The sequence below is a fragment of the Pecten maximus genome, chromosome 7 (genome assembly GCF_902652985.1).
Source record: "Pecten maximus chromosome 7, xPecMax1.1, whole genome shotgun sequence".
In the NCBI taxonomy this organism is placed as follows: domain Eukaryota; kingdom Metazoa; phylum Mollusca; class Bivalvia; order Pectinida; family Pectinidae; genus Pecten; species Pecten maximus.
Window position 1 is genome coordinate 7,128,881 of NC_047021.1, and position 18,212 is coordinate 7,147,092.

The 18,212-nt window shown below is 32.9% G+C and overlaps 1 protein-coding gene across 1 annotated transcript; it reads right to left on the reverse strand.

Moving 5' to 3' along the window:
* Positions 1 to 1,055: 1,055 nt before the first annotated feature.
* On the reverse strand, positions 1,056 to 17,721 carry LOC117331465 (ubiquitin-conjugating enzyme E2 H). Its single transcript, XM_033890193.1, has 7 exons — positions 17,553 to 17,721; positions 14,781 to 14,857; positions 13,188 to 13,262; positions 12,840 to 12,879; positions 12,435 to 12,487; positions 10,075 to 10,203; positions 1,056 to 7,463 (listed from the first exon to the last, which is right to left on the reverse strand). Exons 1-7 carry the CDS (start codon positions 17,603 to 17,605, stop codon positions 7,345 to 7,347), a joined length of 546 nt encoding a protein of 181 aa, XP_033746084.1. The 5' UTR covers positions 17,606 to 17,721; the 3' UTR covers positions 1,056 to 7,344.
* Positions 17,722 to 18,212: the final 491 nt, after the last annotated feature.

The window sequence follows — 18,212 nt, forward strand, 5'->3', positions numbered from 1 at the left end:
TTTACAGAAACAGTATCTATGATGACATTGTTGAAGTCATATTTACCTACTCTATAAAGTATATTATCTATCCGGTAAAATATTTTCATAAGTTACAGAATATTCCAGGAAACACAAAATCCCTGGTTGCAGTTGGTGCCTGATGTCTTATGAATTTCTCATTACAACAGGAGGTCCAGCAGGCCTGTATCACTCACCTTGCTATTTCTGAAACCATGGCAAAGCCTTTTGATTTATAATGATTATTATTATATTTTACCCAATGATCCCTTTAGTCATTCAGGACTTGGTGAGATTTAAAGGGTTTTCCTCTATTAATACTGCCCACCTCCCATCTTCAACCCAAGAGAAGCAACATCCTCCATTAATACACAATCTGATCTCCTTTACCCAGTAAAGCCCTTTGGGCCAGGTGAGCTAAAGATATACAAGAGGCTCAGAGGGCCTGTATCGCCAACCTATTTATTTGATCAAACATCAAAATAATGTTTATGTTCCATTTGCTAATAGCTTTATTTGTTGATGTATGATTATGTTGTCAGCCCCATTATTTGTAAAAATTTGAATCTGAGCCTACTTGGGATATTACCACAGAAAAATCAGTGTCATACATTGCTTAGTTCCAGAAAAGAAGTCATTAATATCAATATTGCCAAATGGACCCCATTTTGCCCCGCCCCTCAGGCCCCCGGGGGTCAGCCCCACTATTTGTACAATTTTGAATCTCTACCCCAAAACGATGTTACCAGACAACTATGAGTGATATCCATTGCTTAGTTTCAATGAAGAAGTTGTTTATATCAATTTTGCCAAATTGACCCCTTCTGGCTCTGTCCCTCAGGCCCCCAGGGGGTCAGCCCCACCATTTGTACAATTTTGTATCCCTACCCAATAAGGATACTACCAGTCAATACGTTTTGATGACTTTACTGATGTTAAGAGATGAAATTCTTGTGGTACTAATACTCAACCAAGATGATTGAGATGTATTAAATCATAAACAACAGTCAGCCATACAGAGAAATCTGTCCAACAGAAATCAAAAATACACTCAATAGGATTTAACATTTTTTATTCATTTCCTTAAAGAATAAATACATATTGATCTAGTATAATGTGCTAAAATCACTTACCTCAGTCTATATATTACTGGTAAATGGATGCCGCATGCATGCATTATCAAAATGAGGTGCAGAACGATAACAAATGATAAGTTCAGGGGTACAGTAAGAGAAATGCCGTCAGCCAAGAATTCTAATGATCTACTACTACCAGAACAAGTTCTTGGCTTTAAATTCCTGTCATGGTTTGATAGCTGGCTACACAACTGGGAAGTATTCCAATACCTGTACTTCCACTTAGTTAATCAAAAGTGACTAGATTTGTATTGGCAATGGCCAAATTTGCAAGATACATTTGGAGGTTGAATTACATTTTTTTTTAGACTAAGAGGAATGTGTGTTTAACAAGACATAAATGAATAAATGGAGTGAAATGGTTTCCTTTGCCAATACAATGATGTATTCCCAAAAAATACCCATTATTCATAAAATTGGAATTACAATGCATGTTTTCCTTATTTTGTTGGTTCTGTAATATACAAGCTGCTCTGGTGTTGGTCCACAGACTCAAAATACATTTACATTCTAACATTACCAGCAAGACAAATTTACCAATCATTGAATAGTTAAGTTTTCCTTTAGCTAATTTAATTAAAAGCTTTATCTTTATAGAAAAAGATTTCCTCAGTAATGAGAAAGTGGTGATGAACACATTGAATGTAGGTATATTTATACCTCAGGTTAACATATGGTACATAACAAACCCATCACAGTACCATCATCAATTCAACAACCATTCTGACCATACCCTAAACCAATAATCAGTTGTCCCTAATGGTAACATAACCAGAAATTTAACATTGGTTATAATGTAGTCTGCACTAGCAACACATTCTCAATCATTTTTAAATTAAATTAAATGCTTAAACATTTTTTAATTTCTTAGTGAATTTACTTTCATTACCAAGTACATGTATATTGTAAAAACAAACTTTGTACATGCTTTCAATCAGTTGTATTTTCTCTGACTACTTCCTGTGTGTTAACATTACAGATCAACAGGAACACAAGTTAGTACCCTAACAGGATATATTTCCAAAGAAAAACAAACAACATTGACAAAATATGTTCTTACATGTGTAACTTTTAAAAGTTGTTAAACAATTTTTCCTGACTTTTGACATCTATCCAATAGAATTTTGTATATCTAAAATTTCATGAAATTAGGCATAATTGGAAAACTCAACCTGTAATTAAAGAGTAATCTATATACCAATACCAAGGTGGAAAATCATTTTGGAAGTAAAAGTCTGGAATATGTTACAAAGATGACATTATATAATTTACTTTATAATGTAAGTTGACCTAATTAATGTGTGTATAACCTTTATAACACTGATTTGAATTTGATAACACACTTAGATAACAGACTTAATTTTGATAAAACACCTTTGTAATAAGATGACTTCGGAAAATTTTTGACTGCACAAATTTGACCTTGGTAAAACAAATTTAACCTTCCGGTGATAACATGTAGACCTTAGCTTCACAAATTTAACCTTGATAGCACGCACACCTTAGTTACTAAAGTTTAACCTTAATAAAATGTATACCTTTAGTTAGTATTTAACCTTGAAAACATGTAGTTACTCAAATTTAACCTTTCAACTTGTACGCCTTAGTTACTCAAATTTAACCTTGATAACATGTACCCCTTAGTTACTAGAATTTAACCTTGATAGCATGTACACCTTAGTAACTCAAATTTAACCTTGATAGCATGTACACCTTAGTTACTCAAATTTAACCTTGATAGCATGTACGCCTTATAAGTTACTCAAATTTAACCTTGATAACATGTACCCCTTAGTTACTAGAATTTAGCCTTTATAGCATGTACGCCTTAGTTACTCAAATTTAACCTTGATAGCATGTACCCCTTAGTTACTAGAATTTAGCCTTTATAGCATGTATGCCTTAGTAACGCAAATTTAACCTTGATGACATGTACGCCTTAATTACTCAAATTTAACCTTGAAAACATGTATACCTTAGTTACTCGAATTAAACCTTTATAACATGTACGCCTTAGTTACTCAAATTTAACCTTGATAGCATGTTCACCTTAGTAACTCAAATTTAACCTTGATAACATGTACGCCTTAGTTAGTCAAATTGACCTTGATAACATTGTTTTGATCTTGGTATCATGGATTTGACCTTGATAACACCTTGGTAGCTACTAAGCATATCACCCCGAAACACATTAACAAATCAAGCAATAAACTAATCACAAATGGTACATAATAAACATGGGTTAATCATCAATACAGATATATATAATGGGTAAGTAAAATAAATCAACAGGAAAAATCAATATATTTAAATATCAATGCTGTTTTCCCCAAACTTAAGAATGTTCTTTTGAATATAATCAGCTGGTAAGCATTGAAAATGAAACAAAAAGGAATTGTCTTACAACAATAGATTCTTTCAACAGGAGCCAATTTTTTTCTGCCAGATGTAAAATTTCATCAAAAGAAAGCTTAACTGTGCATTTAGATTATATCTATACATCCCTTATCTGTACTAGCTGTACATTCCACGTGAAGATGCTGTGTTCTCAACAATGACACTGATTTCAACAATTCACAAACAAGATGAAATGTGTTATAGACAATTTATATAGTACCGCATGGATACAACTAGAGTAAACATTACTATCAACATACTACTGAAACATAGATCAGCTGATGGGGAAAAAATTGTACGACGGTAGGATGTTATTTGTGATGTGATATGTAGAAGTCTAGTAAACAAATATCATAACTACATGTCTTATGTAGAAGAGTATTTAGAGATTCAGCTGTAAACTTATTGTCTTGAACATAAGAAAATTATAGGCCATATAGCATGACGCTTAGACTTTAATTGTTATATCAATTATAGGCCATATATAGCATGACGCACAGACTTTAATTGTTATATCAATTATAGGCCATATAGCATAACGCAGACTTCAATTGTTATATCAATTTTAGGCCATACATAGCATAACGCACAGACTTTAATTGTTATATCAATTATAGGCCATATAGCATGATGCTTAGACTTAAATTGTTATATCAATTTTAGGCCATATATAGCATGACACACAGACTTTAATTGTTATATCAATTATAGGCCATATAGCATGACGCTTAGACTTAAATTGTTATATCAATTTTAGGCCATATAGCATGACACACAGACTTTAATTGTTATATCAGAAATTAAATTTGTAATATAGTAAAATCATATCGCAATCTAAAATGCTTTTCATTTCTTGTAACAAAAATAATTCATTGAATGGTATTAATGAACAGGTCATGACATTAGGACACAGTACATAAAACCTTGTCTGGTTGAACAGCTTACATGAAATCTTCCTGTAAGGAAAACAGGCAAAACATAGCAAAACAAAGATAAAATACATTGTGATATTAAAAGCTGAAAAACCACTCGGGCATCCTTAACCAGTCTCACATACAAATGACATGCAATCCCATACAAAACTGTCATACATCAGGCAAACATCACAGACACACACTTTAATCATTCATTATATATATATATAAATGTTAGAAAATTCAAGATGCAATAAATTCTCATCAAAATCTCTCTATGTGCCAAATATCATTTTCATTTACCCCGAAATTCTTCAGTATCAGGTAGTTCTGGCTCCACACACTTAACACGTCTCTTGGCAAACAACCAATATGATCTTTTGAAGAAATGTGATTAATTTTATCACAAGAAGATATTCAATTTTCGGCTTGTAATTAATTTTCTACTTCTTTCAAAGGGAATGTACTAGAAGTGTTTTCAAATTTCTAAAAATACGAAGAAATCAATTTAAATCATGAGAAATAAACTTTGAAATTTTTTTAAGTTTCCTCTAATCATCAAACATTTAAGTTATCTTACTTCATAAATTTGGTGTTCTATTTCTTATATTAGTTATCTTAATTTAAAATGTAAAACAAAATTGCACATAACAAATGTTGATATCTTTTGTGTTGTTTAAAGATACACCTAAAACAGTGATCACAATTATTTGGATAAATCAATATAATTTCCACTATTAAAATCACATTAAAACTGATATTTCTCATATATCAAAAACATTGTATATAGTTTTGTATCTACACTACATCAAAAAACATATGCAGCCATATTGCATTTTGGATTTTCCTTATAACATGTTCAATGATACACTACATGAACTCTGTGGGGAGTAGACCAGGGGACAGCCATGTTTTATTCCACACTCAGGGATACATTATAATTATATAACCCTACAACAATTGCAGCAATATTTCATCATAAACGAGGTATCTCAAGTCAGTGCTACAGGTACCTGTTAAAACAGGGGACTTGTTTTATACAAAACATAGTATTTCTTTCTTTAATCAAATAATTTTCATTCCTTTTTTTATGACAGCCTTTTCTTCAAAAATTTGATTTTCCATTTTGTTAATAAGAACAAATTCGATTAATTCCTTCAATTTTTCATATTCAATTAAATCAGTATTTCAAAAAAGGAAATCTGTATTTAAACTTAATTCTATTAACTCAATCTTCAACTAAAGTGTATACATGTGATTTCATTTGTATGTTTAAGTCTGGAAGAATATAGATCAGAAACACTTACATGGTTCTGCTTACTAAAACAAAATGCCAGTAAGAACTTAATGTACCAATTAAGTGTCATTGAAGTCAATTTTAAGAAAAAATCTAGGAACACTTTTTGTTCAGTGGGACAAACTGAATTTTTTGTACATCACCATTTTAATGGCCTACTATTACTGGGCTCCAAGACAATGGATTTTCACTCATTGTATTCAAGATTGCAGAGAAGGTAATTTGGATTGTAAATGATCCATTCAAGCTATGTTTGTATATATCTGTCCCGTTTTACTCTTCATCCTAGTGTCATTTCAAATAAAATTTATAGGCATTTTTTCATTTTTTTTTTATTAATTTGGAAATGTTCTTTATTTCTTCCAAACTGCCTCTGTGAAATCAAAATGAAAATTTCTATCATAATTTCTAAATTGGTAATTATAATAAAAGCATTCTAAAAGGAGTTTTCTCAGGGTTTAACTATTTGAAAGTCTGAAAGACAAAATGGGTAGAAAAACAGATTTGTAGCACTGTGAAGTGACTGAAAGACCAGACTATTAATCTATCATGTTACTTTGAATGTTAACTAACAATAAAATACATGTAAGCTAGAACTTACTTTAAAAAGATTCCCACAATTCCAAAGATCTATCTGATTATTGTGATTAAAATTCATTTTCAAAAAAGTAGTTTTAGATAAAATCTCCAAAGTGCATGCTTAATATACCAAATTGAAGTCACATATATGTATTGATTATATTGAACTTTGAAGGACGTTTCAATGATTTGAGAGTACATTTACTAATAATCTATTTTTTATTTTCAAAACTTAATTTTAAGTTCCGACATGCACCAGGCTACTATACAGCTAAGCCATTACATATATTACATACTAAACACAATCATACACCTTCTCAGGAGTAAAGCATGCCAAGTATGGTTTCTATAAACAACATGTCTTTTCATACAGCCAAATATGAAGATTATTATTTTTATCAATTTTTTTCAAAAACTGAAACCATTTCATTCCAATAAACCACAAGATAATCTGACTAGATACGAGAAATCTACCATTTTGTAAATTAAATGAACGAACTAGTTAATTCAAACAGTTTCAGCAACCCTTGGAATATGAAAACATTTCCATGTGACATATATGGTATCAGATTTGATTGCCAAAAATACCTTTTGTAATACAAAAGGATTTTAATCATATCTGAACTGCCTTCAAGGATGCTGATTTGATAAAAAATATCCCTGAGTTTGTATACTGATTGACAGAGGCTCAAAAAAAAAACAATTCTCTTGACCATTTAGCAGTTTGAATTAGGCTTGTACTGTCAGTTCATGTGGTAAACTACTTGCCAGCAAAACATTTCATCTGAAGACATCATGGTATGATAAATGAAAAGTGGATACTAACCAATTTGAACAGATTGAATGTGGTTTACAAGAATGAAAGGGTTCAACCTTTCACAGAGACAAATCCCAACTCTACAGTCCTCTAGACTGGTCCAGATCTCGTCCCTACAGACAGTCCTACAGTCATTGATCCCCATGGTCGGCGAGAGGATGATGCACAAGTATGTACAGATGATAATGTCTAGGGCAGGATGTGTTATAGCTCCATGTCCTGTGCCTCATCCTCAGAAAAGTCACTCATGGAGCTTTCACTAGATGATGACTGATGCTCTTGTTCTCGAAGCGCCTCTTCTGTTGCATACTTTCTAACATACTCTGTCAACATAACAGCATCAGATAAAATTTAAGATTTCCTTTTATTGTTTATCCAAATATATTTCACATTATACATACATATTTATCTACAAATCATAGCTCAATGTACCAATATTTCTACTCCTGCTTTTCATTCATGATAATCCAATGCTTCAGAAGTCATGATATATTCTATTTCAATTACCTGCAGATCGCAACTGGAGTACAAAAAGCTGTTCCAGAAAAGGCAAGCAAGAAGAGAGGCACAAATATGCACTTTTACCCCTCATATATAACATTAGGCAGTTTTACCCCTCATATAAAAGGTACTTTTTACCCCTAATATATAACATTAGGCAGTTTTACCCCTCATATATAAGGTACTTTTTACCCCTCATATATAACATTAGGCAGTTTTACCCCTTATATATAACATTAGGCAGTTTTAGACTTTTACCCCTCATATATAACATTAGACAGTTTTACCCCTCATATATAACATTAGACAGTTTTACCCCTTATATATAACATTAGGCAGTTTTAGACTTTTACCCCTCATATATAACATTAGACAGTTTTACCCCTCATATATAACATTAGACAGTTTTACCCCTCATATATAACATTAGACAGTTTTACCCCTTATATATAACATTAGGCAGTTTTAGACTTTTACCCCTCATATATAACATTAGACAGTTTTACCCCTCATATATAACATTAGACAGTTTTACCCCTCATATATAACATTAGGCAGTTTTACCCCTTATATATAACATTAGGCAGTTTTACCCCTCATATATAACATTAGGCAGTTTTACCCCTAATATATAAGGTACTTTTTACCCCTCATATGTAACATTATGCAGTCTTTACTTCTCATATACAATTTTGGGTACTTTTTACCCCTCACATACAATAGTAAACATTATGTGATTAGTAATAAGCCTCTCCCACCACTCCCCAAAGTAATTGTTCGGAAGCTGAAAGTATACAAAGAATCATAATATATGCCTGGAGGTTATCATTTCATTAGACTAATGACATCATACAGAAGCCATGTCAGGCCCCAGTTTCATCAACCTTTCTTTCCTAGTCTGATGACATCACATCATACAGAAGCCATGTCAGGCCCCAGTTTCATCAACCTTTCTTTCCTAGTCTGATGACATCACATCATACAGAAGCCATGTCAGGCCCCAGTTTCATCAACCTTTCTTTCCTAGTCTGATGACATCACATCATACAGAAGACATGTCAGGCCTCAGTTTCATCAACCTTTCTTTCCTAGTCTAATGACATCACATCATACAGAAGCCATGTCAGGCCCCAGTTTCATCAACCTTTCTTTCCTAGTCTAATGACATCACACAGACCTTCTTTCCAAGTCTAATGACATATACAGACCTTCTTTCCTAGTCTAATGACATCACACAGACCTTCTTTCCAAGTCTAACGACATCACACAGACCTTCTTTCCTAGTCTAATGACATCACACAGACCTTCTTTCCAAGTCTAATGACATCACAGACCTTCTTTCCTAGTGTAATGACATCACACAGACCTTCTTTCCAAGTCTAATGACATCACAGACCTTCTTTCCTAGACTAATGACATCATACAGACCTTCTTTCCTAGTCTAATGACATCACACAGACCTTCTTTCCAAGTCTAATGACATCACAGACCTTCTTTCCTAGTGTAATGACATCATACAGACCTTCTTTCCAAGTCTAATGACATCACACAGACCTTCTTTCCTAGACTAATGACATCAAACAGACCTTCTTTCCTAGTCTAATGACATCACACAGACCTTCTTTCCAAGTCTAACGACATCACACAGACCTTCTTTCCAAGTCTAATGACATCATACAGACCTTCTTTCCTAGTCTAATGACATCACACAGACCTTCTTTCCTAGTCTAATGACATCACACAGACCTTCTTTCCTAGTCTAATGACATCACACAGACCTTTCCAAGTCTAATGACATCACACAGACCTTCTTTCCTAGTCTAATGACATCACACAGACCTTGTTTCCTAGTTTAATGACATCACACAGAAGCCATGTCAGGTGCTAGTTTCATCAACCTTCCTTTCCTTAAGGAAATTCCTAACTTAATTGTTTTCCAAAGGAAAGAATAACAAAATTAAGTAAAATTCTTTAACTATGATTTTTTCCTTAAATGCGATTGTGCTTTTCAATTGAAAATTCAGAAGATGCATTCACACTGATGTAACAACATTCATCCTCATGTCTTCCTTGATACTGTCTCGCTTTTGGCCTTCAGTTGAGTGTTTGTGAGGAAGGCTTTGGCTTCCCTTCCCTGACAGAGACAAACCGGAGTCTATAATATTGGTAGTTACTACTCCTACTTAATTAGCACTCAGCTTTTTGCCTGGATACCATTCAGTAAGCAGAGCGATTAAAGAACGAGGAATTTAATAGTAGGAAGCAATGGTAACAGACTCATGTGCCTGTTGCGATTGATTCTTATCCTTACACATCATATATGATTTCGCTGCTATTTCTGTAAATATATTGATTACACGAATATAGTTCTACTGTTAAACACAGGGTATGATACTTTTTAATGATGTTATATATATATGTGTGTGTGTGTACCTTGTACTTTCTTTTTGTAATCCTCAGGTTTATGGAGATACATGGCAGCTGCGTCACCGTTCAGAGGATCTATTGGGTTTGGATAGGTCAGGAGCTGGGGCAAGAAAGACTCAAAGATGTTTGACAGATCTGCAATAACACAATAGATTGACATTTGAAATACATTCACCATCAACCAATATAACAAAAAAAAAAGAGTTTATATCCCACTATCAAGGCAGTGATGTACCAGTTTTTTAATTGGAAACTTAGTGTTTTACAATATATTATTACTAATATTATATTATCTTATCAAGATAAGTTTGCACAGAAGAGCAGTCCACCTGTACCAACTCCAGTGCCTTACTAATTAGTAAGCAATCATTTATCAGGCCTCACAGTGATGTAGTTGTCTAATTTTTGTGTCATTAACCCTGGTGTGAGACATTGGAAAACCAATCAAAAAATTAATATCATGGCCTTACATTTTAATATGACCAAGATCCATAACGTTTTTTGGTTTAATTTCTTCAACAGAGACAAATAAGCAACAGAATGGATAGTCCATTTACCATTACACTGTACAATAACCAACAGAATGGATAGTCCATTTACCATTACACTGTACAATAACCAACAGAATGGATAGTCCATTTACCATTACACTGTACAATATACAACAGAATGGATAGTCCATTTACCTTCACACTGTACAATAACCAACAGAATGGATAGTCCATTTACCATTACACTGTACAATATACAACAGAATGGATAGTCCATTTACCTTCACACTGTACAACAACCAACAGAATGGATAGTCCATTTACCATTACACTGTACAATAACCAACAGAATGGATAGTCCATTTACCATTACACTGTACAATAACCAACAGAATGGATAGTCCATTTACCATTACACTGTACAATAACCAACAGAATGGATAGTCCATTTACCATTACACTGTACAATAACCAACAGAATGGATAGTCCATTTACCATTATACTGTACAATATAACCAACAGAATGGATAGTCCATTTACCATTACACTGTACAATAACCAACAGAATGGATAGTCCATTTACCTTTACACTGTACAATATACAACAGAATGGATAGTCCATTTACCATTACACTGTACAATAACCAACAGAATGGATAGTCCATTTACCATTACACTGTACAATATACAACAGAATGGATAGTCCATTTACCATTACACTGTACAATAACCAACAGAATGGATAGTACATTTACCATTACACTGTACAATAACCAACAGAATGGATAGTCCATTTACCATTACACTGTACAATAACCAACAGAATAGATACTCCATTTACCATTACACTGTACAATAACCAACAGAATGGATAGTCCATTTACCATTACACTGTACAATATACAACAGAATGGATAGTCCATTTACCATTACACTGTACAATAACCAACAGAATGGATAGTCCATTTACCATTATACTGTACAATAACCAATAGAATGGATAGTCAATTTACCATTATACTGTACAATAACCAACAGAATGGATAGTCCATTTACCATTATACTGTACAATACACAACAGAAAGGATAGTCCATTTATAATTACCATTACACTGTACAATATACAACAGAATGGATAGTCCCATTTACCAGTTCACTGTACAATATATGATTTATATATCAATAACATTTGCAAACAAACTAAGAGTCTTTCCATTTTGTATATACCAAATTTAGTGAAATAGAAAATCACATGGGTAGCACTTCACAATTTGGTCATTTTCTATTTTCTGATAAGTGGCAGATGAAAAATTACATGATTCTACTATTTCCTATATTATTGTTTAAAAAAGATTTCTTAAAATTTAAAGTTCTGATTTTGGTTTGACTCGATACATTTTAAGACATAAGTTTATTCTCTTCATTATATCAATTCCTCTAGTTTATATCTCCTACAATATATACCCTCTCAATGTCTTAACTGAAATGCATTTCAGATAGGGTCAAATATTTAAAGTACTCATGTGTCATAGAACAATAGGCCCGTGTTCTCAGCTTGATATTTCAGCAATCATATGGAAAAGAGCCGACTCATTTAAAGTAATACATATATGTATAACAAACATTTACTTTCTGAAATTCTATAACTATGACAGCCCTCATTTAAATATTGATACGCTTTTTATGTAACAGAAAGTGCTAAATAATTGTTTGTGTCTGAAAACCAAAATCAGAAAAATGAAATAAATTTTTGACATGAAAAAAAAGATCATAAAGCACAAATAACACTTAGTAGGAACAAAATTGTATTTCTGACCCCTAAATAACCTTAGTACCTTTACAATGACAATGATATTCTACACTAAAATACCTACCATACAGAGCTGTCCATGCTTGATTGATGACATCTAAGCACACTGTACCCGAACTGTAAGTAAAATTTCACATCTTTAGTGAACGACTGTAACCCTACACGTAGGAGCATCAGAGATGCCCCGTAACACAGTATAGCTCAACTTTATTGAGTCTGTGTTGTGCAAAAAGTAGAATCAGAATGAATCACATGAACCATATTTTATAAAACAAATGCTGTGATATATCAGGGGTATTCAGTATCTTTGTGAGGTCAATTTTCTAATGCATGAGGAGTCCACACAAGTTAGAGTGTCAAAACGAGGGATGGACAAATGGATAGTGTGATTCTATTACTTTTAAATGTACTAAATGTGACGCACTCAATGTGACAATGTTTGTGTGAGACAAGACCAAATATTACTTACACTTCATCAATATTAGGATGGAATATCCTATTCATGAAACCTAAAAAAGAAAATAATATTTAACATAAAATATTCACTCCAATAGTTCACTGCTGTAAAAATGTTTTTGCCATATTTGTAGTTCACTGTTGTAAAAAAATTTTTGTTATATTTTTCAAAATCATGCATCAATTTCAATTTTATTTTGAATTTTAATTACTAAGTACTAACTACAATGTACCTTTGTTTTTTACTAAGGCTAATTATTGTTTGGTATCAATTATTGATCAACAAAATTTAATAGATCAAATTGTGATATTAGAGCCACTGACTTGGAGCGTGTGGTCTAATATACAAACCAAAATGTACCTATGGAAGGTGACTTGAAAGGATACTTCTCTGGCAAATCCACTCGAACTTTCCAAACACCTCCTTCATATGGAGCTGAAACAAGACAAAATTTATCATTTCCAGATCTATTAAATCTACAATACTGACACACAAGACATCCAAAAGGGATCTTAGACCATTCAATGATCGTTATTGGTTCTATGTAATTGATTTTATTTGCATATATACAAAAGGGATCAGACGAAGGTTGAGAACCTTATGATCCATCTTCCCCCATAAAGCATTAATGATGAAAACTACATATGACCACAAATTACTAAGAAAAAACAATGATGATGAAAAATGTCAAAATTTACCTTTCAGACAAAATTCACCAAAAAATGTATTGCATTATGAAGTGACAGTATCCGCATGTCTGTATAAAATGTCTGTTTATATGCAATTAAGTGTTATGTATATTTACACATTGAATAACCGTATATTTAAATGTAAAACTGATCTTTTCTCTTCCTCTGAATCAACTGATAACAAGGGGAACTTACACATGAAATTTAATTGATTTACTTTTGTTTTCCAAATCAATCCCAAAATTTAGCATGCATTGCAAGACGACCATAGGAAACTTAAACATGAAATCTGAAAAAGATCCATCACAGACTTTCGGAGAATTATTGATAACATTAACAAACTTCAATTTTCAAAATTCAAAATGAACACCTGTCAGCCATTTCGTTTTCCCAATCAGACTAAAAACTGAAAGGGCATATGAGACCAAGGGAAATCATCACATCAAGTTTGATGAATATCCATCTAGTACAGGAAAGAGCGATAACAAGCTTCAACTGTCAAAATCCTTGATGGACTATTCAGCTACTTTGTTTTCCCTTTATATTTCAGAATTGAATGGGCACAACTAGGGACCATGGGGAGCCTACATTATGATATTAGAGAAATATGCTTCCAGTACTTGTCAAGGAATTTGGGATAATAAACTAACTGTATACCAAGATGACAGCCTGTTGGTCATTTTGTACTCCCAACCAGAACCCAATTAAATGTGCACAACTAGGGACCATAGGGAGGGAACCTATGCATGAAATCTGAAAATGATCCATGAACAACTTTTTGAGAAATAATGTGAACAAACTTCAACCCTCAAATTTCAAAATGGCCACTATTTTGTTTTCGGATCAGTCTCAAAATTGATCATGCACATCTAGCTAGGTCCCAAGAGTGAAAACTAAGGACAATTTATGGACTGAGGGATGCATAATGGACAGACAGATCACAGTCTAGACGAAGGCGGTTTGAACAACAAACCATCTGAAGATGGTGGGCTATTAAATATGATAGTGTTACTAATTCTAATTCCTTCTAGTGATCACATATTATCCAACTTTTGATGTTATACCAGTTCTAATAACCCTTTCATTAAATAATACCTTTACTCTCAAAGATCATTTCTATTGCCTTCTGTTTGATACCCTTTTTAACTGATATTTGAGTGTCGGTTACTTACTTCAGTAAACAAATAAAAAAATTAAATAAACAAAATATTTTATATTTTATAAACAATACAATGATACCACACATCATAACATATTTACTTACTGCTCTGGGGTCCGTAGAATTTCACTATGAATTCGTTCAGGCCTCCAAGAATAGTAACTTCATGTTTACTTTCAATCCTGAAGTCTAGAGTTAAGGTTACAAAAGCATTTTTTTTATTTTTTATTTTATAGATGTTTATTTAACTTGTAGTCTATGTAATTACGTACCATATGATGCTCATTAATTTGTAAGGTATTAGTGGTCAAAACTTAAGAAGAATACATAGGAGTCAATTTTATTATATAAATGTTATCAACCACCACCTGACGTTTTTCTCATCATCAAGTAATGAAAAATATACCATTGTTTCACTAGGAAGGGCCAAAATTACAGCCCATAAGGATGACTTATTACGTCACGTAAGTGGTTAACGCTGCTATACTTAGCATGAAGATTCATTTTACTATCAACATTATGGTAATTAACATACAAGACTAAATAACTTACTTGTTTAGGTACCAACAACAAAAGCTAAACACATAAACACACATTCTTTACTACTATCGTCAGTACATGAGGAAACAAAAATGCAAAATTTACCACAGGAATTCAGGAAATGAGTGGATTAAATTCTTGCACTTATACATGTACATGTGTTTTTGACATTTAGGACAGTATTGCAACAACAAATTTAGATTGTAGTTGAAAACTATAAGTAAACAATATTTATCCACTTGACAATTTCCTTCCATCTAGTTTGGGGATTGTAATCCCATCCATACAATTTTACAATTTAAAGTAATCAATGCTGATTTGAAGATTCTTTCATGTCTATTTATTTATTCTTCCCCCCCCCCCCCCCCCCCCCCCCCCCCCCCCAAAACTAATTCTTTGATGATTTGTCTTTTCCTTGTATAGTATACATATTGATAGTCGTATACACACTGAAGCCAAATAAAGCTTCCTCTTCTGTTACAAATCACCTGTAGGCTGTTATGCCAACTGTTCCATGAAACATGCTTACTACCTAATTCGAACAACCTTTTCTAATTCTTACTGTTTTGGTTCTCCTATGGAATTCGAAACAGCCAATACATTTGCAGATCTATGTATAAATGTATCATAGAACAGGCTGCCTAAGAGGGCCTGCATGCATCATTCAACTGAAACTCATGATCATTTATATAAATTTGACAATTATTCACCTATCTTGAAATCTGACTGTCAGAACTATAGGGGGCAACATGCAAGTAACACTTCTCAACTTCAATTTCCAATCTTCACCTAAATTCAATCATCAATACTCAAATTCTTTCATCAGTAAACCAGACCCTAATTATACAACTTAGCTACTGCATAGATGCATAGAACAGCCTCATTTATGTATTTTTTCCATGATTACTTAAGTCAAATTTTGTTATATATTATCAAGTTTTAGACATTAGCAGGTATGTCATTTTTGACTTATGTTACTAATACAGATGTGATACCAATTTGTTATATATTTATCAAGTTTTAGACATTAGCAGGTATGTCATTTTTGACTTATGTTACTAATACAGATGTGATACCAATCAATTAAATATGTATACTGGTAAGTACAAACAACAATGGTAATTACTGCAGCATAACATCATCTAGTATAATAATTACTTCTAGTTTACCATGTGTTATCCTCCTGAGACCTAGAAGACAAACTTTTTCCTAAACTACACTGAATGGACGTTGGTTCTTGGGGATTTCCCCACTTTAATTTATACTTCTAGTTTAGTTACTGTTCTTGGGAAACCGAGGAAAATGCTTGAGTGCATGAATATATATTGAAAAGCAGTCGAGACATACAACTGTAAAATAAATACCAAACTATCTTCAGCTTATAAAGAGGGTGTTGATGGAAGAGAGATATAACACTAACGCATTAACACACATCATTTTATTATATTTTCCAACAAGTAACAACTGGTTAACATTGGAACTACCATAATCTTATCAAACAGTTAAAACAACATGTTAAAATTTTAAATGCAAGTATTCATAACTGTTAAAAAAAAAACAACAATTAAGGCTCATTCAAATAATTTTAACATTTTCAAAAGGTTTTTTTAATAATCAAGCAGTAATTTATCTAAAATCTAAATCTGTCATTTACGTATTGTAAATAGTTGAAAAACAATTCTCAATCTATAAAAAAATATTGAGTCGAATGTCCTCACGAGTTAAATTCTGCATTACATCGACACATGTTGTGCTACCCTGAATTAATGGACAGGCTTAATTGTCAAATGTTTTAACATTTGTAAATATGAGAAATATATATATTCAAGTTAGCATAATTCACAGAACATGCACATACTTGAACTGCATGAGGACCTTTAAATGAATGAATGAAACAGATATGGAGCTACTTTTTTCAAAAGAAGAAATAATTAAACAATTACAATAAACGTTGTTGCAAATTTTACAGCAACTGTCACTCGTTTTAAGCTTACAGAAGAACAGTGTGATCCACCTGCAAAAATTAATGAAGTTGTTGGCCCTATGCTTCCCCAGTAGGTCACCTCATCTACCACTACATTTCTCAATCGATTGATTCAAACACAAGTGCAATAAATATCCATTATATTGCGATCCATTCAATTAACTTTCGATAAAACTTAGCGGATGATAACCCGATGGAAATCAATGTGTTTCGTGCAGAAATAGGATATGAATATAAGCAGATGACGAAATGTCCATAACAGGCTGTAACCAATCTGTAGCTTTCACAACAGGAAAAATAATTGATACATGTAACACGGTGACCGAATACAAGAAATAGCGTTCAAAGGATACAGTTTAACAACGTCTGTGTCCATTCTTCGCTTTCCTGGACTTGGTGATGACATTTTGGGCGAGTATTCCTGCGTCAAAAACTGTTTTACGTCTGTGCCTCAAAATAACAACAATGATGGCGGAGCTGTAAAAATCAATGCATGACGATTGGTCACATGATCAAATAAGCCACTCCTCCATTAGTATTATATTTTTACGTAGCGCGCTATTTCTTTTCGTAAGTTAAGTCTTCTGCATTTTTAGGATGGTTTTTTAATCTGTTGATGCATCGAGTAATGTCAAACAAATCTAATTCCGTAAAATATCCATCCCGTTTTGTCAGAGGTCAAAGGTAATAACCAATGACATTTGTCACGTGACAGGAATGCCACGAGGTCATGATCATCAGCTGAGCGATGTAAACAAAACAAACTCCGTTACACACTCAATGCGTATTGGCCCTTGGTGAGCCAAGGTATTGTTTACCATATATGATCAAATCATTCGAGGGATATGAAAATGAACAACACATTTACCTTTTTTGACGTCATATCTTCCATTGACCAAGAAAGAGGATAAAATGACTTGACAAAAAGCGTAATAAACACGAATCTAATTAAGTAGTTGACTAACATGTTAGCGTAAATGATGTGGAAGAGTGGTAATGCTACGAATATAAGA